Source organism: Manis javanica, chromosome 10 (assembly GCF_040802235.1).
Source record: "Manis javanica isolate MJ-LG chromosome 10, MJ_LKY, whole genome shotgun sequence".
In the NCBI taxonomy this organism is placed as follows: Eukaryota; Metazoa; Chordata; class Mammalia; order Pholidota; family Manidae; genus Manis; species Manis javanica.
In genome coordinates, this window is record NC_133165.1 from 108,918,983 (window position 1) to 108,937,164 (window position 18,182).

The window sequence follows — 18,182 nt, forward strand, 5'->3', positions numbered from 1 at the left end:
CTTACTCTGATTGGCAGTCCTATTGGGGGGATTGGCTATGCCAGGCCAATGTAGGCCCAGGGATGTACGGATGAGGATAGTATAACCCCAAGCCCTAGGGGAAGGAAGACAGAAGCATTAACCACCTTCACACTCTAATACAACAGAGGTACCTGTGAGCACTAACTCTGTTGAGGAAACCAGGGAGGCTTCCTGGAGGAGGTGGCTTTTGAGCTGAGGGATGGAAGGCAAGCCTGAGGCTCCCACTTCAGGCCTAGGGAATAGCCTGGGCAAAGGCTTGACAGTGAGAGTACGTGGATTGGATTGGATGAGTCAGAGGGTGAAAAGTGACTTGGCAAGGTGAAAGGCCTCTTGGTGGCTGAGCAAGTACTGGGACCCCATCTCTAATGGAGTGGGGCTCTGCTGCCCAGCTGAGGCCTGACACTAAGAACTGGCTTCGAGGAAGTCCTCAGGACCCCAAGTCAGCAGATTCCTGCAAACCCAGCATCCTAGAGTGAGCACTTCGCTAATTGCAGCGCAACTGGGAGGTGGGGAAGAGGAAGTGCCGGCCACAGACTAGACCCAGAGAGCCGGGAGGAGGAGACTTACTAGGCCGAGAGAAGCGGGGCTGGGGCCTTCCCCAAAGGCGGCTTCTGGGGACTCCTGGGCCCACAGCCGAGAAACAGGGTGGCTGGAGGTGAGGGAGAGCCTACCTCGGCCTGGGCCTGGCTGGGTGAGGCCCCCCGCCACCCACTCCCTGGACCGCTAACAGCCATGGCCGCGGCCCAGCAGCTGCGGGCTGAGAGGTGAGTTCAGGGGCACTGCCCTGTCCCGCGGCTTCCTCACTGTTCCTGGAAGGCCCTGTGGGCTGGAAGCCAGCCGTGCTGCGGCTCCTTATCAACTTCAAAAGTTAAGAGGCTGGAGCTGAGTCAGAACCTGAATGCTCGGAAATGCAGACTCTTGGGACTGTTTCAAGGAAGCTTCCAGTTGCCACTCACCTGTCTCAGGCACAGATGAAGGCACTGAGGGTCAGAGAGGGGAAGTGACTTTCCCAGGGTCACAGAGGAGTGGGCGGCAGAGTTGGGATGGGAACTCAGGTGTCCTGAGCCTAAGCTGGGTTCTCCACTCCATGCTGTGGTCAGTAATAGCTTTTCATTTTCTGTTCAAACAGAATCACAGAATCTGGTTTGTTCCTCTTCTTTATCTAGGTCCTGGCTCAAATGTCACCTCCTCCAAAAAGCCTTTCCTGACAGCCTGCTCATTGCTCTCTGACCCCTTGCCATTTGTTCTTCTGTCATGGTCCTTGTATCACTAGCAGAAGATTCTATACCTACCTGCTTCTTTGTCCCTGGCTCCCCCATGAGGGTACTTGCTCCTTGGGCCACTGCTGTATCCCTAGGATGTGGAACAAAGCCAGTACAGATAAGGGCTCAGTAAATGATGCTGAATGAATGAATGAATGAACCTTAGAGCTGGAAAATGTCTTTAGATCCTTCTAGTCTGATCCTGTCATTGTATAGACGAGAAGACAGGCCCAGGGGGGATATAATACTTAATAGGGGCCACGTGGAATGAGTGGCCAGGGCCTGGCGCACAGCCCTGCCAGGGCCTGCCCTCATCTCTCAGCAAGCCAGGACTGTGCTCTGAGCCATGGGGGGGTCTTGAGAACACAGGGCTTGGCTCCAGCCCTCCTGGATTAGAGCAGCAGGTGACACCAGAGAAAGAGCATATTAACCATGTAGAGGTGTCTCAGAGGGTCGTAGGAGATGGGTCAGGCTGGTTTGGGCTGAAATGGGTATCAAAGGGCCCATGGTGGCATCTGGGGCTAGAAATGGAAGTGGGGTTGAATGTCAGAATGAAGACTTGTCGGTGCCTGCAGTGGGGGTGGGGCCGCAGAAGCAAATGCCTGAGGGCAGATCAAGACCGGCCTGGGTGAGCCAGAGGGTGGGGCTGGGGGCTGGGGCGGGGCTGTCTCTGCAGGCTCCGGCCCCTCTGCCCTCGAGTTCTCGCTGGAGACTGGACCTGGCACACGGAAGCAGCTCCTGCTTGAGGCTGGTGGCTCTTCTTGTTCTTAGGGTGCATGGGTCAAAGGAGAGGACACGGAAACCCAGCCCGCCGGGTGGTGTGCTCCCTCCTCCCACTCCCTGTCCTCTTCAGCCACCCTTGCCCAACAGAAGAGGAAAGGCCGCCCTCTTCCACCCCTCCATGGGGCCATAGAGCGGGGTCTGCGGCCATTCAGCCTCCCTGCCCCTGATGGGCCCTCGATGTGTTCTGCCTTACGCCCAAGCCGAGGATGCACGGGAGGGCAGCAGGCGTCCCACAGCAGGGCTTTCTAAGACCCAGGCCATTAGGAGATGGGAAGGATGGCTGTGGAGGCAGTGAGTTTGGGTCCAACACACATGAGGGCCCTAGACTGACGTCAGCTCTGACAGGCTCTGGCTGAGGTCTCCAGGGGAGTGGCTGTACAAGGGGACTTCCTGTGGGGTTTCCTGCACCCCCGCCCAGGTGGGGCAGCTTCCTGGCCCGGTGCAGCCCCCAACAGGCAGTCAGGCCATTCCCACACTGCCCACCAGAGGACCTGCAAACTCATAAATGTAGGAACCGACCTGTGGTGAGCACCTGCTCTGCGCCTGGAGCTGTTCCGGGCACTGGGGATGCAGCCGGGAGCCGGGGCTCCGCTCTCGTGGGGATTCCCAGGCTGTGCTTATGGCAGGTGGGGCCTCCTGACCCTCCAGGCATGTGCAGACTTCCATGGCCCTCGTTTCACAGAGTGCAGAGTGGAGTCATCCCAAGGTGCCCTGCCAGCAACGGCAGGGCAGGATCTGGGTTTTCATCTTCACCTGTGCCCTTCTGCTCGCTTATAACCCCTGGCAGAGCCCCTTGCCCCTTGCACGCCCCAAGGCAAGGCACAAGGGCCCTTGGTGAGCAGGCCTGCCGGTCTCCTGGCTTGCCTCTCCTTACTTTCTGCCTCTCGCTCTGTGTCCCTGCTGCACTCACCCCCACCTCCCACGGTTCCTGCACTTGCCCTTCTTGCATGGCTGGGGCCTTCCTGCTTGCTGCCTGGCCTCCTGGGGCCGATTCCTCCTTTCTGCTTCGCCTGCTGACCCAGCCCCACTTCTTCTGGGATGCCCTCCCTGACCACAGTCAGTTGGTGCGAGCCTTGCCGCCATCATGCATGCACCCCATTTTTTCCTCTGACAGACCTAGCCCCCATCTTAGATGTGTCTGTTTGTCAAGCCCTCTTGCCGTTACTGATTCTTTGAGGGAATACAGTAATGGGCAGGCTCCTGTTGTAGCTCAAAACACCATGTGCTTTTCCTCCACAGCATCTGTGACCACTGAAATAATGTAATGATTTTAGTGTCCAACTCCTCCATTCAGCCAGAAGACCCAGGACGGCAGAGGCCATGTCCTAATGTGCTTCAAACAGTGCTTGAGCTACTGTGCTAATATGGGTCTGCTGTATTATTATTCAGTTTCCTCTCAGGGAGAGACTGGGATTTATCTAAATTCATGCAGCAAGCTGTTGGGAGCTTCTTACTGGGGGTAATGCAGCCTATTTGGGAACAAAATTCTGGAGCTAAACTGCTTAGGCTCAAGTCCCAGCTTCTCAACTTCCCTGGGCAAGTTTGTTAACCTCTCTGTGCCTCAGTTTCCTTATCTGTACAAAAGTGACACTGTCTTACAAGAGTGGCTGGTACATAGCGCACACTGAAGAAACAGAAATAGAAAACTAGTTACTATTACCTGCCCTGCCCTGCCCTGCCCAGTTCTCTTATGTAAGGGTGTTTCCACCTCTCCACTTCCTTCCTGCCCCACCCCCACCATCCTGCAGATGAAATACCCATGAAATGCCAGCCTCAGTGGAGAAAGTGAAGGAGGAAGCTTCTCCCAAAGTGTCACCATATATGTGGAAAGTGAGTGGGGAGGTTGCCAGTGGCCATCAGGTTGCTCTGGGCCTGTTGGGGATTTCTTCTGCCAGCTCACTGCCACCCTGAGTCACCACCCCGTGGCAGCCTCCAGTATCCTGAGGCAGCCCAAAGTCCCCCACAACCTAGGTCCCATGGGGAGCAGCAGGGGCTGGGACGGGGTGATTTCTCTGGAGGCCCTGGCCAGCTCTGAGGCCTGGATGGGGCAGCCCCGGGCCCCTCCGTCCCGCACCGGCCCCCATCTCTCAATTGTTACAACAGTAGAGTCACGATTACTTCTTGTTTCCTCAACTGTCTGCAAGAGGCTGGACTGGTGACTCTTGTCCTTCTCCTTGACCGTTTTCTCTTCTTCCTCCTGTCCCTCTGAGGCCCCTCCTCTACTCAATCGATTGCTCTGCTCTGGGGATTTTTACCCAAGTCACAGGCAGATGGTTCTTATGCTTCCACCCCAGCCGAGAACCCCTGTTGAGCTCTGGAGCCACACACCAGCTCTTGCTAGACCCCCACCTGGGGGCTCAAGAGGCCTCAGATTAGCATGCCCGAAACACTCCAGCAGCCCTGCTGCCCTCTCACTCATTGTGGTCGGAATATGGGTGACGTGGGTGTCACATTTGACACCACCCTTTCTTCACTGCCACATCCAAACAGTCCCCAAGCCCTGCTGGTCAGAACTAGGGATGATTTGTAAACTGGTCATGTGTCCGTTGGAAATTCATCAGGCTGCAGGGAACAGAGGACCTGATAGTGGCTTAAACAAACAGGGCTTTTTTTCCTCACATAACAAGAAGTCTAGAGGTGGGCTTAGCTGGTTCTGCACTCAGTGACTTTAGGAGCAGCATCCCAGAGATTCCTTTGGTCTTCCCCATGTTTTTGCCTCATGGGTCCAGAATAGCTGCTGCAGGTTGAGATGTCACACCTGCTTTCAAGGCAGGTGGAAGGGAGAAGGGGAGGCCTTATCCATCCCTCTGGCTCAGAAAAGCAAATACTCCCCAAGATTTCCTCTTATGTCTCATTGGCCAGAACTGGTCACATGGCTGCTCCTAGCTGCAAGGGAGGCTGGGAAGCAGTAAAGCGATCATTATGTTTGGCTCAGACCAATCATAACCTTGGGGTTAGGCACTGTGCCACCCTGAAAACAATTGGAGCTTGATTAGCAGGAAGACGCAGGGGACACACAAACCAACTGTGGTATCCCTTGTGTCTGTCCTTTCCTTCTGTTCCCACTGTCTGGCTCAGGCCCACATCTCTAGTGGGTCCACTTCAGGGCCTCCCAGGGGTCCTCTGTCCCTTCAGTGTCTGCCTTCCTTTTACTCTCTACACAGCTGCCTGAGTTGGCCTCCTAACACTGGCTTCCCATTGTGTTTGGTTTTATTCTGTCCTGAAGATTTGCAAGGCTCCCTGTTGCCTGAAGAGGTTCCTTAGCTCAGCTCTGGAGCCTCTCCTCAGCCTGGCCTCACCTGCCTGTTCAGTCTCTGATCTCACCAGACTCCAGCCACACTAGACCTGAGCCCACTCCTGAGGCCTTGGAACCTTAGCAGTGCTGTTCCCCCTGCCCGGAAGGCCCTCCCCCTGTGCCCTGCCTCGGGGGTTCCTAGTTGACCTTCTAGACTGGCTCAAATGCCACGTCCTCTATGAGGATTTCCCCAACCTGGCCATAATTAGCCATTCTCTCTGTGAGATGTATTGACTTTGTTTACCCCTTGGCCCAGGGTTTGGAACAGGGTGTGATATAGAGCAGGTGCTTGATCCACTGTTCCAGGTGAATAATGCAATCACAAGGCCATGTAGACTAGTATGTGGCAGTTGCTGTATGGTCCCATTTCCAAGTGCTTGCACTCTCAAGGTAGGGTCTGTGCCTTGGCCTGGCACAGGAAGGGGTGTTAAATGAGGAATGCTGGACACCCACTTGGTTCATTTTCCATACAGCCTCATGCCCAGTGGGCCCACTGAACACTTCAGATTGATAACAACCAGGATTTCTTTTCTCCCACCTCCCTCAGCGACTTTGAACAGCTTCCAGATGACATTGCCATCTCAGCCAACATCGCTGACATCGAGGAGAAAAGAGGCTTCACCAGCTACTTTGTAAGAGAGACCCCTAGGCCTTTACCCTCTGACCTCTGAAACCCCACCCACTTGACCTCTGAACCTTTGCCTTCTGATCTCTGAAACTTCAATCCCTCATCTCTTAACTTCTGTCCCAGTGGTTCTCAACAGGCCAAGTCCATCCCCCAGAAAATGTTTGACAATAAATATCATGAGATGTTTTTACTTGGGGCAGGGGGCTAGCACTAGTGGGTAGAGTCCAGGAGTGCTGTCTAACACCCTCCAGTACCCAGGACGGCCCCCAAAACAAAGAAGTATCTGGCCCCAGGTGTAACACCAAGGTGGAAATCTAACCCCAGGGCCTCTGAACCCCGTACTCTTCTGCTCTGGCCTCTGAGGTCCTACCTCCTGGCCTCTGTTCTCCCTAGGTTTTTGTTATTGAGGTGAAGACGAAAGGGGGATCCAAGTATCTCATCTACCGTCGCTACCGCCAGTTCTATGCCCTGCAGAGCAAGCTGGAGGAGCGCTTTGGGCAGGACAACAAGACCAGCCCCTTCACCTGCAGCCTGCCCACCCTCCCAGGTAGGCAGGCAGGTTCTGCAGCCCTGCTACCTGTGGAGCTGGGTCCCACCCCAGGACAGAGGGCCACCCATCGGCCTCTCCTGCTGGCTCCGCTGACACTGCTTGGTTATTCCATTTTAGCTCCTGTGGAAGCCATTCCTTCAGTCCATGGTCCCCCTCTTGGCAGTCATGGCTGCCACCTCCAGGTCCCTGGCCTCATAGCCCTTGACCTTTTGTGCTCTAGTGGCCTTTATGTCTACCCTGCTTCAGCCATCCACCACAAAGGCCACGGTTTGGAGCATGTCAGCACCAGCCTCTCCTCCTGGAAATGGGACTGCCCTTCGCTCCGTCCGTGAACACACACTGCCCCTCTAGTGTGCTCCCTCTGCGTCTTCTGGGGCACTCTGAGCCTCATGTTTCTGCTTCAGGACTGTCCCCTCAGCTATTGTACCAGACCTGCCACCCCAGCTCGGTCCTGACACGCACCATGAATGGGCGCCAGACTCTGGCTTCTCAGCACCTGCCTGCTTGAGCCCTGCAGGAGAAAACCCCAGCTGCGTGGGGTGTGGGGTACATGGGATGTCCTCTGTGCCCTGCAGGCTGCAGATGAGCATCCCTGCCCAAACCCCTCCTGACCTTTCCTTCTTCCAGCTCTGAACCCCACTTCAGCTCACTCTTGCTTTCTGTTTCTGCCATGGTTCCTCCAGCCCCCCAGGCAACTAAGGCTGTCCCCCAGGGGCTCCTGGCATCTTTTTCCTCCTTTGGAGCTGGTTCCACTTGCTCCTGCCCCTTGCCCCACCCTGGGCGGCAGGAGAGGGGTCTCTCCTGCTCTGTCTAAGCTGGCCTCTCTGCCAGGCTCTCTCTCCAGCTCCTCTCTTTCGAGGCTTTCCTGTGACAGCTTGTCCCACCGTTGCTAGTCGCTCACCTTCTCCTGTGTTTACTGACTCTGCCAACTTCTCCTTAGGCTCCGCTGTTCTCTTCCATCTTCACATACATGTGGTCCCTGAGCAGGCACTCAGGGACAAGCCTCCTTGAGCCCCAAGAGCCCTCAGAGGCCTCCTTTTCTTCCTTTTACAATAAATCTTCACTGCCTTCTCATCAGGAGATCAGCTTCTCATCGGCCATCTGCTCAGCCCACTAGCCTGGTTGGGCTCTTACTGCCCCACTGAATTCCCCTCAGGACGGTGGCTGGTGACCTGTCAGTGCTGGCTTCTGTGGGCACATCTTGTCCCGCTTCTTCCTCCAGGAAGCTTGTCCAACCTTCTGTGTCTCCAGTGTCTCCCAGCTCCCCCACCCCTCCCTGGCTGCTCCCCGGCTTCTCCTTACAGAAGCTCCTCCTCAGCTGCTCCCCAGAAGGTGGGCATTCTCGGCCCTGTCTTCTCCCAACTCCTGCCGCCCTGAAATCTGACCAGGGCCAGTGACTTTAAATGCCTCTTTCTTCCTAAAAACTTCCATATGTCTGTCTCCACCTCAGACCTACACCGCCACCCTCCTGCCCCTGCCTGACCCCGGCTCCTGCCTGTCTCCTGGGCAGAGGGAGCCGACAGCTCTCACGTTGCCTTCTGGTGGGGCCTCTCGGGCGGGGTGGCTGACCCCAGCTCCTGCCTGGAGAGGACATTCATCTTTGCTCAGCTTTCCCCAAAACACTCAGCCTTGCTTTTTAGGAATGATTCTTTCATCTACTCAGCAAATGTTTATTGATTTGGGGATTATTCTAGACCCATGGTTCTTAATCTTGGTGGCATATTGGAAGTACCTTGAGATTTAAAGAATCCTGATGCCTGAGTCCAGCCCCAGAGATTGTGACTTAATCGTGCTGGGGTGAGTCCTACACAGTGAGATTTGTAAATGTTCCTTGCATGACTTGAATGTGCAACCAGGGTTGAGCACAACCATGCTCAGGGGATGGGGACATTGTTGTGAGCAAAGGAAAGATCCTGTTTTCTCAGAGCTGAGAATTGTGTGTGTGTGCGCACGGCCAGCAGGCCATAGTGCACGTCAGAGGATGCAGGCTGGCTGCTGGCTGGTCCACAGCGGCCTCTTCGGGTGGAGGGACACTGAGCTGGTGGGGGGATTCTGGGCCTGGTGGGCAGCTCCGAGCCCAGAACCAGGCTCGTGGGCCAGACTCCAGGGGAGCTCCTTGTGTTTCCTCAGCCAAAGTCTACATGGGTGTGAAACAGGAGATTGCGGAGATGCGGATCCCTGCCCTCAACGCCTATATGAAGGTAATGCAGGGCCACCTTGGCCCCTTGGAGCCCCGGGGTATTGTGGAATTGGGGGTAGGAGACAGGAACCACCCTCGGCCCGGCTTTGGGAATCAGGGTTGGTTTTCCTTGCTCCCATGGGCCCATCTTCAGTCCTTATAGGCCTGGCCTCAAGGGAGAAAAAGGATGTGTTCTCAGGGTTCTGGAGGTAAGGCATGAGCACTGGAGCAGGTGCAGGAGCCCCGCTTTGAATGGACAGATGGACTGTCTGTGCCGGGTGTGCTGTTGCAGAGGTGGACAGATGCCAGTGGCTGCCCCTGAGGCGCCCGCTGCCAGTGGGAGGGCAGACCGCTGGCTCATGAAGTCACGAAGAACAGGGCCTGTCAGTCAGGGGCGGGTGGGCCAGGGCACAGCTCTCTCACACGGCGCCTTTGTGCCAACTGGAGAGAGGCCCCCTTGCCGGGGCCCAGCACAGGTTTGTAGCTGCAGTCCTGGGCCTTGGCTGGCTGCCCTTGAACATTCCTCAGCCTGTAAACCGTGTGCACCCCTCGGCGATGGGAGCATGGAGGAAAGAGTGTCTGAAGAGCAGAGACCAGGTCAGGAGGGGCCTGCCGTCAGTCAGAGCTGGGCAAGTAAGGGACAGTGTTCCTCATGGGGTGGTGAGCACCCGTCACCAGAGGCCTAAAGCCATGGCCTGATGGGGGCCCGAGGAAACGGGGGGAGCCCTCCTCATAGCCCAGAGGTGTCCTCGCAGGCAGGGACAGCTCCCCCTCCTCCTCTGCTCTCCTGTGCAGGGCACCGAGCGAGGAGTCTTCCGTCTTCGCTCTGACACAGACTGTCCGGGTGACTGGGGGTGAGCTGCTCATCCTCTCTGGACCTTGGTCCTCTCGCCTGTGAAGCGGGGCGGTGCCTCCTGCTCACAGCTCTCAGGCTAGGGGAGTGACACTGGGAGCTATTGAGAAGAGGACAGGAAAGTGCTTTGGAAACTGTGAACTGCTTCCGGAATGTGAGGGATCCTAACTCCAGTGGACTGAGAGGGCAGGAGGAGCACAGGGGGGCCTCGAGGAGGGAGGAGATGGCCAGCCTGCCCCGGTGGCAGCAGGAATTCCTGGGCTCTGAGCAGAGAGGAGTAGGGTGGGAAGCCCCTGGGCTCCAGCACTGGGGCATCTCCCCTCAAGGGGGCGCTGGGACCCCGGCTCCTCCAGTGGCTCCTGGCTCTGATCTCCTCCTGGCCAGGCTAGGAGAGGAGAGCTCACCCTGGGAGGGAGAAGAGGCTGCGGAGGGAGGGCTCCTCATCCCACACTGGCCCTGGCAACCAGCAGCCTGGAGGATCCCATCCTTGCCTACCTGTGTCTGATTGGGCTCCTCGAAGCCCAGAGGCCAGTCAGTACTGGAATCCGCTGTGGCAACCCCATCCTGGGCTTCAAACGTTCAGAGATGGGGAGCTCGCTACTACTCTCTCCTGACCCAGGCTGATGCGCACTGTTGGACAGGGATTAGCAAAACCTGATTCCTGGAACTTCCACCCACCCATCCCCACTCTGTCCTCCTGAAGAATATGAGTCTTGGGGAATGACAACCTTACCAGGGACTGGGGAGTGCTTCAACTGGCCACCAGGAGGCTCCTGATACACATTTGTTGGATAAATGAGTAGGCTTAGTTAATTCCCTCAAAACCTTTGTGAGTCAGGTACTATTATCCTTATTTACAAATGAGGAAATGGAGGCACAGAGAGGTGGAGTCACACACTCAGTGTCACAGAGCAGGTGGGTAGGAGGGATGGGATTGAATGCACATCTCTGTGACCCCAGGGCTGTGCTGTTACTCGCTGTGCTCGGCTATAATAACAGACAACCATCAGTTCCAGCTCTGGTGGGACACTTGCTGGATGCTGGTGATATTCTAAGTGTCATGCACACATTCACTTATTTAACCCTTACACAATCCCATGAAAGAGGCATTATTAACATGCCCATTTTATTATGAGCATACAGGGGCACGTTTGCCCGTGGTCACCAGCTGGTGAGGGGCAGAGCTGGGATGTGACCCCAGTACAGCCTGGCTCAGTGTCTGCACCCTTAAACCCATCTCGGGGCGCCTCCCAGCCCTACCCATAGGATAGCGTGTCTTTTCCAGGCTCTGCCTTCCCAGTTCCTCTAGGATAGAGTTCCTGGCCCCTCTCCACCCAGCTGCCCCTGTAAGGCTCTCCAAGGGGGGTTGTGGTGTCTCGGGAGCCCCAGCACCCAAGCTGAACACAGTGCTCCTGGGGACTCATGCAGTGGGAGGTGTGGGGCTCTGACTCCGCCCACTTCGGGGTACTCTGTGGCCTCCCAGCCTCAAGGTCGCTGCATCGTGGTGCATGTAACCAGAATCAGATCGGGTGAGAGTCCTGAACCCACCGCTTTCTAGTTCTGCCAACTGGGCCAGGTGCTTTCCCTCTTTGAGCCTCAGTTTCCCCAAGTGCAATAGCAGATAAAGTATCAGGAAGTGTTTTTCAGGTCATAATACAACCAACTGTTGTTATTTTGGGTTATTTGAGGGAATCCTTGCCCATGATTGTCTCATTTTGACCATGGGCCTTGGCGGGGTGGCAGTTCTGGTTGCCCCAGCTGTCACTGGCTAGGCTGTGTGGCCTTGGGCAGGCACCCTGGCCCTTCTGACCCTAACTCCCAGGTGGTTGTGAGACGGAACAAGGTCACACAGTATGGCCCTCTGCGCAGTGACTGGGCACAGTCACCAGCACGTCACGTGAGCTGTTGTCATGGTCCTTAGCATGTCTGCAGACCTTGTGGTATTTTCCAAATGAACAATTCTCAAGCCAGCTGGTCCCCTCCTGACCTTGAACCCAAGAGCAAAGTCTGTGAAATGTTCCCTTCAGTCTGTTGAGATTTAAAAAATATATCTTGTTTCTGTTATCAGGCAGAGAACACACTAATAGAGGGGGACAGTGTGGGGATGGGGCTGAGATGTTCAGACTTCTCTGATGACCACCCCGCCAATCCTGCTTCCCCACCCAAACGCAGAGCCTCCTCGGCCTGCCCATCTGGGTGCTGATGGACGAGGACGTCCGGATCTTCTTCTACCAGTCGCCCTATGACTCGGAGCAGGTGCCCCAGGCGCTCCGCCGGCTCCGCCCGCGCACCCGGAAAGTGTGAGTGAGGGGGCCCTGTGCTCCCACCCGCCAGAGCCCTGGGCCGCTGCCTCCTGCCCAGGTGCCCTGTCCTGGAGGCCCCTGCTGCAGAGGCTCTTCTTTTCCTTGTAAGAGATCAGCTCCATCCTGAACACCCCAGGATAGTTTGGCTTGTTGGATGAGCTTGGAAAATCAAGGGCAGGGCCTGGAGGGACAGAAGGTGGGTGTGTTTTGCTGTGCGAGCACAGGGGCTGGGGCACTGATGGGGAGAGCTTGGTGCCAACACCAGGGGTGGCCAGAGGGCTCCGGGTGCCAGGAGAACAGGGAGTGGGGAGAGGAGGGAGGAGCCCCTCTATCTGCAAACATCCCTGGAGCATCTCCGGGGACCCGTTGCCCCTAGCTGGTTTTCATGCCTTGGTCAGCTGTGGCTCCTGGCGCATCACGCCAGCCCGCAAGGGGACACTGCTGCCCATGCTTTATTCCAAAGAGCCCACTCCCTTCCAGCCCCATCCTAAGCAGGAAAATCTTGGGAAGTCCAAGCCACTGAAATAGGGCTGGGTTTCTGAAGGCAAGGCTGTTGCTAAGAACCCCAGGGACCGCGCTCCTGAGCCCAACCCCATCACGTGTGCCCTCCTTCCTCCTGCCCTTATGTCAAAGCGGCTCTGGTGCCTGGGCCCTGCGGCAGAGCACAGCCCCTCTCCAAGCCCGTTTCCTGGGCTGAAGAGTTAGAGGTCAGGTGTGGGAGCAGAGGGAAGAACAGCTGTGACACAAATGTATAGCCTCCTCTGCACTGCCTCTCTGAGCCCCGGCTCCCGGCCCGCAGAGGGGGATACAATCCCTCTGTGCTGGGGGGTGAGTGTGGTGACCAAGAGGAGCAATTGTAGCTGCATTTTAACGTCCTCTCCCTCCCCGGCCCTTCCTGCCTCTGATGAGGGTCTCCTCTGGGCACCGAAGCAGGAAGCTGGGCCCTGAGGGGACCAGGAGGGCTGACAAGCCTCTCTTCTCTCTCCGCAGCAAGACTGAGTCCCCACACGTAGCTGGCTTGGACCGCATGGCAGCCCCACGAGCAGAGGTACCTTCGGGACCGGGCCCTTGGCCTCACCTCTGGGCAGCAGCCTTGCTCTGTGCTTCAGTGTCTAGGCCACTCCTGCCGGGTGCCCATTGGGTGCCTAGGATGGGGCTGGGTGCCTCAGGAAGAAAGAGCCCACCGCCTCCACCTCGGACACCGAGGACCCCCAGCCCAGCTGAGAGGAGGGGATGTGACTAGTGCACAGAGGCAGGAATGAATCCGCCCCCTGGTGACTTGGCGAGCTTGCCTGGTCTCCAGGCCAGTCCCACCCCGCGGACTGAAGCCTCAGAGAAGACTAGGCCAGGCCCTGTCCTCCTGGGTTTCACACTCCCCGAGGAATACAGTAGAAAGGTGCAGCTCACATGCTGGTCAGTGCCCTGGGGCTATGGGGGCACTGGAGCCCACACGGACACCTGGGGGGCCGGGGAAGGTACTCCCTCTGAGGAATTTGGGTTTCTCCCTCTCTGCACTCATCCCACTGTGTCTGGAAAGAACAGCCATTCTGGAGCCAGGACCTGGGTTCTAATCCCAGCTTCTGCACCATCAATGGCGTGGCCTCAGGTTATCCTCGTCCCTGAGCCTCAGTCTCTTTATCTGTTAAATGGGATACGGAAGTACGTAAGGCACTTCAGAAGGGACTCCGTGAGCGTTTCCTCCCTCCTGCCTTACTCCATTCTTCTCCCCAGGCCCTGTTTGACTTCACTGGGAACAGCAAACTGGAGCTGAATTTCAAAGCTGGAGATGTGATCATCCTTCTCAGTCGGATCAATAAAGACTGGCTGGAGGTAAGGTTAGGGGTGAGGTTGGAGGTGAGGATGGAGGTGGGATGGGGGTGGGATGGAGGTGAAGGTGGAGGTGAGGATGGAGGTAAGTTGGAGGTAAGTTGTAGGAGAGGTTGTTTCATGTCTGGTGGTGGGGTCAGAAAACGAGGAGGGGTCAGGAAGAGAAGCCGTTCTAGGCTAGTCCTGTGATCTGAGCACGTGGGTGGGGAGCCTGAGGGAATGCTGCCACGGGGGAGGCAGGCGTGTGGCTGAAGCAAAGGATTCTGGAGCCCACCCTCGCCTTTGGTTCTGACTCAACAAATGGTCACTTCGGGCAAGTCAGTTAACCTACTGAGTTTAATGTCTTGGTCTATCATAGGGTTTCTCAGCCACGGCACTACTGACATTCAGGGCCAGATAGTTCTTGGTTGTGGGGCCGTCCTGTGCTTGACATAGGTCAGCAGCACCCTGGGCCTCTGCCCCTAGATGTCAGTGGCCTCCCTGCGGCTGTGACAATCAGTTGTGTCTGCAGACATTTTTCCTGTGGGCAGAATCAGCCCCAGTGGAGCATGCAGGGCTGTAACCGAGTGTGCTTCCCTTCCAGGTGGCAAGAAAAGAGAGTGTCTGAGCACTTGGGCTGTGGAGCTGGCCTGCCCACCATCACATCCTAGCTCTGTTTTTAACTAGCTTTGTGACTTTGGGAGACTTGCTCAACCCTGTGGTTTCCTTTTCTGTAAATGAGATAATGCTGACAGTTTCTTCACAGGGTTCCTGGAAGGGTTAGACGAGGCATGGCTGCTCAGGGCTTGGCCCCTAGAAGGTTCAGGGCCTGTCTGGGTCCCTGCTTTGTCCCTGTATGCGGCAAATGTGGGTTCATAATGCCTCAGGGGATGGAGATGCTTTCTCAGGTACCCAGCAGCTGTGACTGCCGCCTGAGGGGCGACGCTGGGTCACTCTCCAGAAACAGGAAATCTCTGCTGGCTTCCTGTTCTCTGAAAAGTTCTGTGTGTCAGTATGCTGTCCAATTTCTGGCCTCAGGTTAAAGGAAGGGCCGCGGAGCAGTGAGGGGCAACTGTGAGCCTCAGTTTATTCATTTGTCAAATGGGATGTAGATAATATGTCTTCCTAGGGCTGTGAAGGTTAGGAGAACATGTGGTAAAGCACAGGCAGTGGCGGGGCTCGGCCTGGAGTTCAGGAAAGCAGCCTAGGCTGCCTGGAGTCTGCTGGCTGTTCGGTGTCCAGCTGGTGCTCCGTGGTACCTGCGGAATGAATGAATGAGAACCACCCCTCCCATGCCCTCCCCTGTTCCACCTCCCTCCTTAACTCCTCCCACCATCTGACGCAGTGTGAGGTTCGCGTGTGTACCTGTGCACTGTCTGCCACCCCCACTGCAGCGGCAGCTCCGTGAGGCAGGGCAAGGACTTTCGCCTGTGCTGAGTGCCCAGGGCCTGCCACATAGCTGGTGCTCTGGAGGCCGGCCTTCCAGAGAAATTCAGATTCTGACCAATTCTAAAATGGAAATAGAGATCTTCTTGGGAGGAACAGCTCCATGACCTTGGTGACTGTCTCCCCCCACAGCAGAAGGGGATCCAGGCCTCATTTGTCCCCTTGTCAGGGGCCAGGGGCCCCAAGGCCCTTTGCAGCATCAGGGCAGCCCCTTCTGTCCTCCACAGGGCACTGTCCGGGGAGCCACGGGCATCTTCCCGCTGTCCTTCGTGAAGATCCTCAAGGACTTCCCGGAGGAGGAAGACCCCACCAACTGGCTGCGTTGTTACTACTACGAGGACACCATCAGCACCACCAAGTTGGTGACCTGCTGGGGGGCGGGCCTGTCCCATTGCCCATCCCCACTCCCACCGCCCGATGGCGCTCTGGGCTCTAAGCCCCAGCTCAGATCGCACATCTCCCCTCCCGCATCCTGAGAGCCTGCAGTGGCTTCCCACTACCCTCAGATACGCGTAACCCGTCAACAAGATGTCAAGGTCCTGCGTGGCCTGACCAGCCCCACTTCCTTGTCCCCTTCCAGCCTGGGGCCTCCTCACTGCTGCCTGTTGCCCCCTTAGGGACATTGCGGTGGAGGAAGACCTCAGCAGCACTCCGTTACTGAAAGACCTGATGGAGCTCATGAGGTGAGGGGCCGGGCCAGGGGGTGGGGGGCGGGTACCCAGGAGAAGGAACCGAGGGAGAAATGCTCTGCGATAAGGTGCTGGGTGTTCTGCATCCACTCTGCCTTCTTGTTTTATCCACAGCCTGGCCCTGCAGGGTAGGTACCGCTCCCAGTGTTAGAGATGAGTGGGGGCTGCAGAGAGGTAAGGGCGCTTGCGTGAGGTCACACAGCGTGTGAGTGTGGGTTCGCAGAAGTCTCTAGGGCTGAAGCCTCTCTAGGTAAAAACCTTGGATTGGACCCTCCACCATCGGGGAACTGCCACCTCCTGAATGAAGAGTCAGTTTATTCACAGACAGTTATTTTACAGAATGGAAACAGCATGTTCCTGACAGTAAAAGTAGTTCCTATTCATTATTTTAAAGAAAGAATGTGAAAAATCACAGAAAGGTATAAAGAAATGAAATCACCTCATATTTTTAATGCTCTCATTATTCGGGGGTACACTCAGCTTTCTTCAGTGAACCCTCTTCCCTGTAAATATTACTTTAATGGCTACACAGTATCATTCTGTGGGCATGGTAATTACATAGCCATCCCTTTTGTTCGCCATTGATCTTCCACTTTCTTATGATGGTAAATAATGCTGTAATTCGCAGTTGGTAACCTACCCAATTATTTCCTTAGGATGAGGTTCTAGAAGTAGGATTTGAGGATCAAGGTGTTTGCAAGTCTTTTCGTCATCTGACCCATTTTGTCAGATTACCTATGGAAAGGTTTCACTGCTTTTTACTTTCACCAGCCAGGTGTAGGAATGCCCCTCTCCCTGTATGCCACATCAGACAGTTCCAACTCTTAAAAAATTCTCCACAGCTGCACACCGGTATCTCTCAGGGGGCATTATTCTTGCTGCTCTGGGCCGGCCAAACCTACTTCTCTTCCACACGACAAATCTTAAGTCTTTGGCACATTGTACACAGGATATTTCAGGTGGCACCACAAACTTATTGTGAAAGGCCCTTCTCACTTGCAGTCCATTTCTCTACCTGTGCAATGGGAGGCCGGACCTGTGCCAAGCCCTGACCTCTCCTGATTCTTAGATCCTGGCCCTAAAACTCCCTCTGCCCCTCTCCTGCCTCACACTTACCTAAGGCCACCAGACCTTTCATTGATTCTCATCTTGCCCACCCAGGCGTGAGTTTCAGAGGGAGGACATCGCCCTGAATTACCGGGATGCTGAGGGGGATCTGATTCGGCTGCTATCGAACGAGGATGTGGCACTCATGGTGAGGCAGGCCAGAGGGCTCCCCGCCCAGAAGCACCTCTTTCCCTGGAAGCTGCACATCACCCAGAAGGATGACTACGGGGTCTATAACACGGTGCCCTGAGCTGACGGTGTCCTTGGGGGCGGTGAGGGGACACCTGGGCGAGAGCTTCAGAGGAGAGAAGGACCAGGGAAGGCTGGGAGGGCGGACAGACCTCCTGGTTCTGATCGGACGGACCCCCGCCGGGCTTGGCTTGTCCTCTGTCTGCCTCTGCACTCGGTCTCTGAATTAAATAAACCGATTCATCTCAAAAGACCAGGCTGGGGAAGATGGCATCTTTTGAGGAAAGAGGAGAGGAATAAAAACCCCCTGATGGGTGTCAGATAGAGGTCATTTATGTATGGAGAGGCCTCAATATATAATAGACGTAGGGGCCTCTAATCCCGTTCCCGGCTCCGTTGCATGTGGGGAGAAACCCAGTGACCGTCTGTCCCTGCTGTCCACTCCCTATTGCCTCCTTCCCGGGACTGGCCACCCGTCTCACAGAAGCAGTCCTCTCCCAGGTGCCCCTGGGGTCACGCCTCCACCACGCCCTCTGTGGGATGAAGTCAGCGGCTTCCCTACCCTTATTTCTGCTGCTCTGAGGAGGGGTGTGCAGGCCTGGGTCTTGGCATTGGTGGTCTCCTCTGAAAGTAGGGTGTGAAGGGGGCGAGGACTCTGGCCCCACTGGGGAGAAAGGGGAAGCAGAAAGATAGGATCTTCCTCTACGAACTGAAATTCTTTCTCTCCTAACCAGTCAAAATGTAAACAGGTATCACCTCCAGAATGGCAATGTGAGGAGCTTGGTGAATCAACTCCCTAGTGAATCAACCAACCATATAACTAATGAAAAATCCTTAACATCAACCATTTAAAGTCTCTGGAAAGTGTTCTGAGGGCATACCTCAAATGGAGAAACATGTATTCAAGAAAATCAACAAAATCTCAGTACGAGTGTATCTGTGGCTTTTGAGCCTTAACGTGCTGCATGCCCTCCCCATCCCCACCCCTACCCCCAGCTCCATGTGATGGAAACTCTGCTCCAGATGCACTGCTCTGTCTGGGTGGATGCAGCCAAGAACACGGGGGATCCC

The 18,182-nt window shown here is 56.0% G+C and overlaps 1 protein-coding gene across 1 annotated transcript; it reads left to right on the forward strand.

The window, feature by feature from the left end:
• Positions 1–444: 444 nt before the first annotated feature.
• On the forward strand, positions 445–17,362 carry NCF4 (neutrophil cytosolic factor 4). Its single transcript, XM_073213850.1, has 10 exons — positions 445–785; positions 5,909–5,993; positions 6,383–6,536; positions 8,670–8,740; positions 11,744–11,871; positions 12,865–12,922; positions 13,606–13,704; positions 15,354–15,484; positions 15,744–15,809; positions 16,977–17,362. The coding sequence occupies exons 1-10, from the start codon at positions 754–756 to the stop codon at positions 17,170–17,172; spliced, it is 1,020 nt and encodes a 339-aa protein (XP_073069951.1). The 5' UTR covers positions 445–753; the 3' UTR covers positions 17,173–17,362.
• The last annotated feature ends 820 nt before the right edge of the window (positions 17,363–18,182 follow it).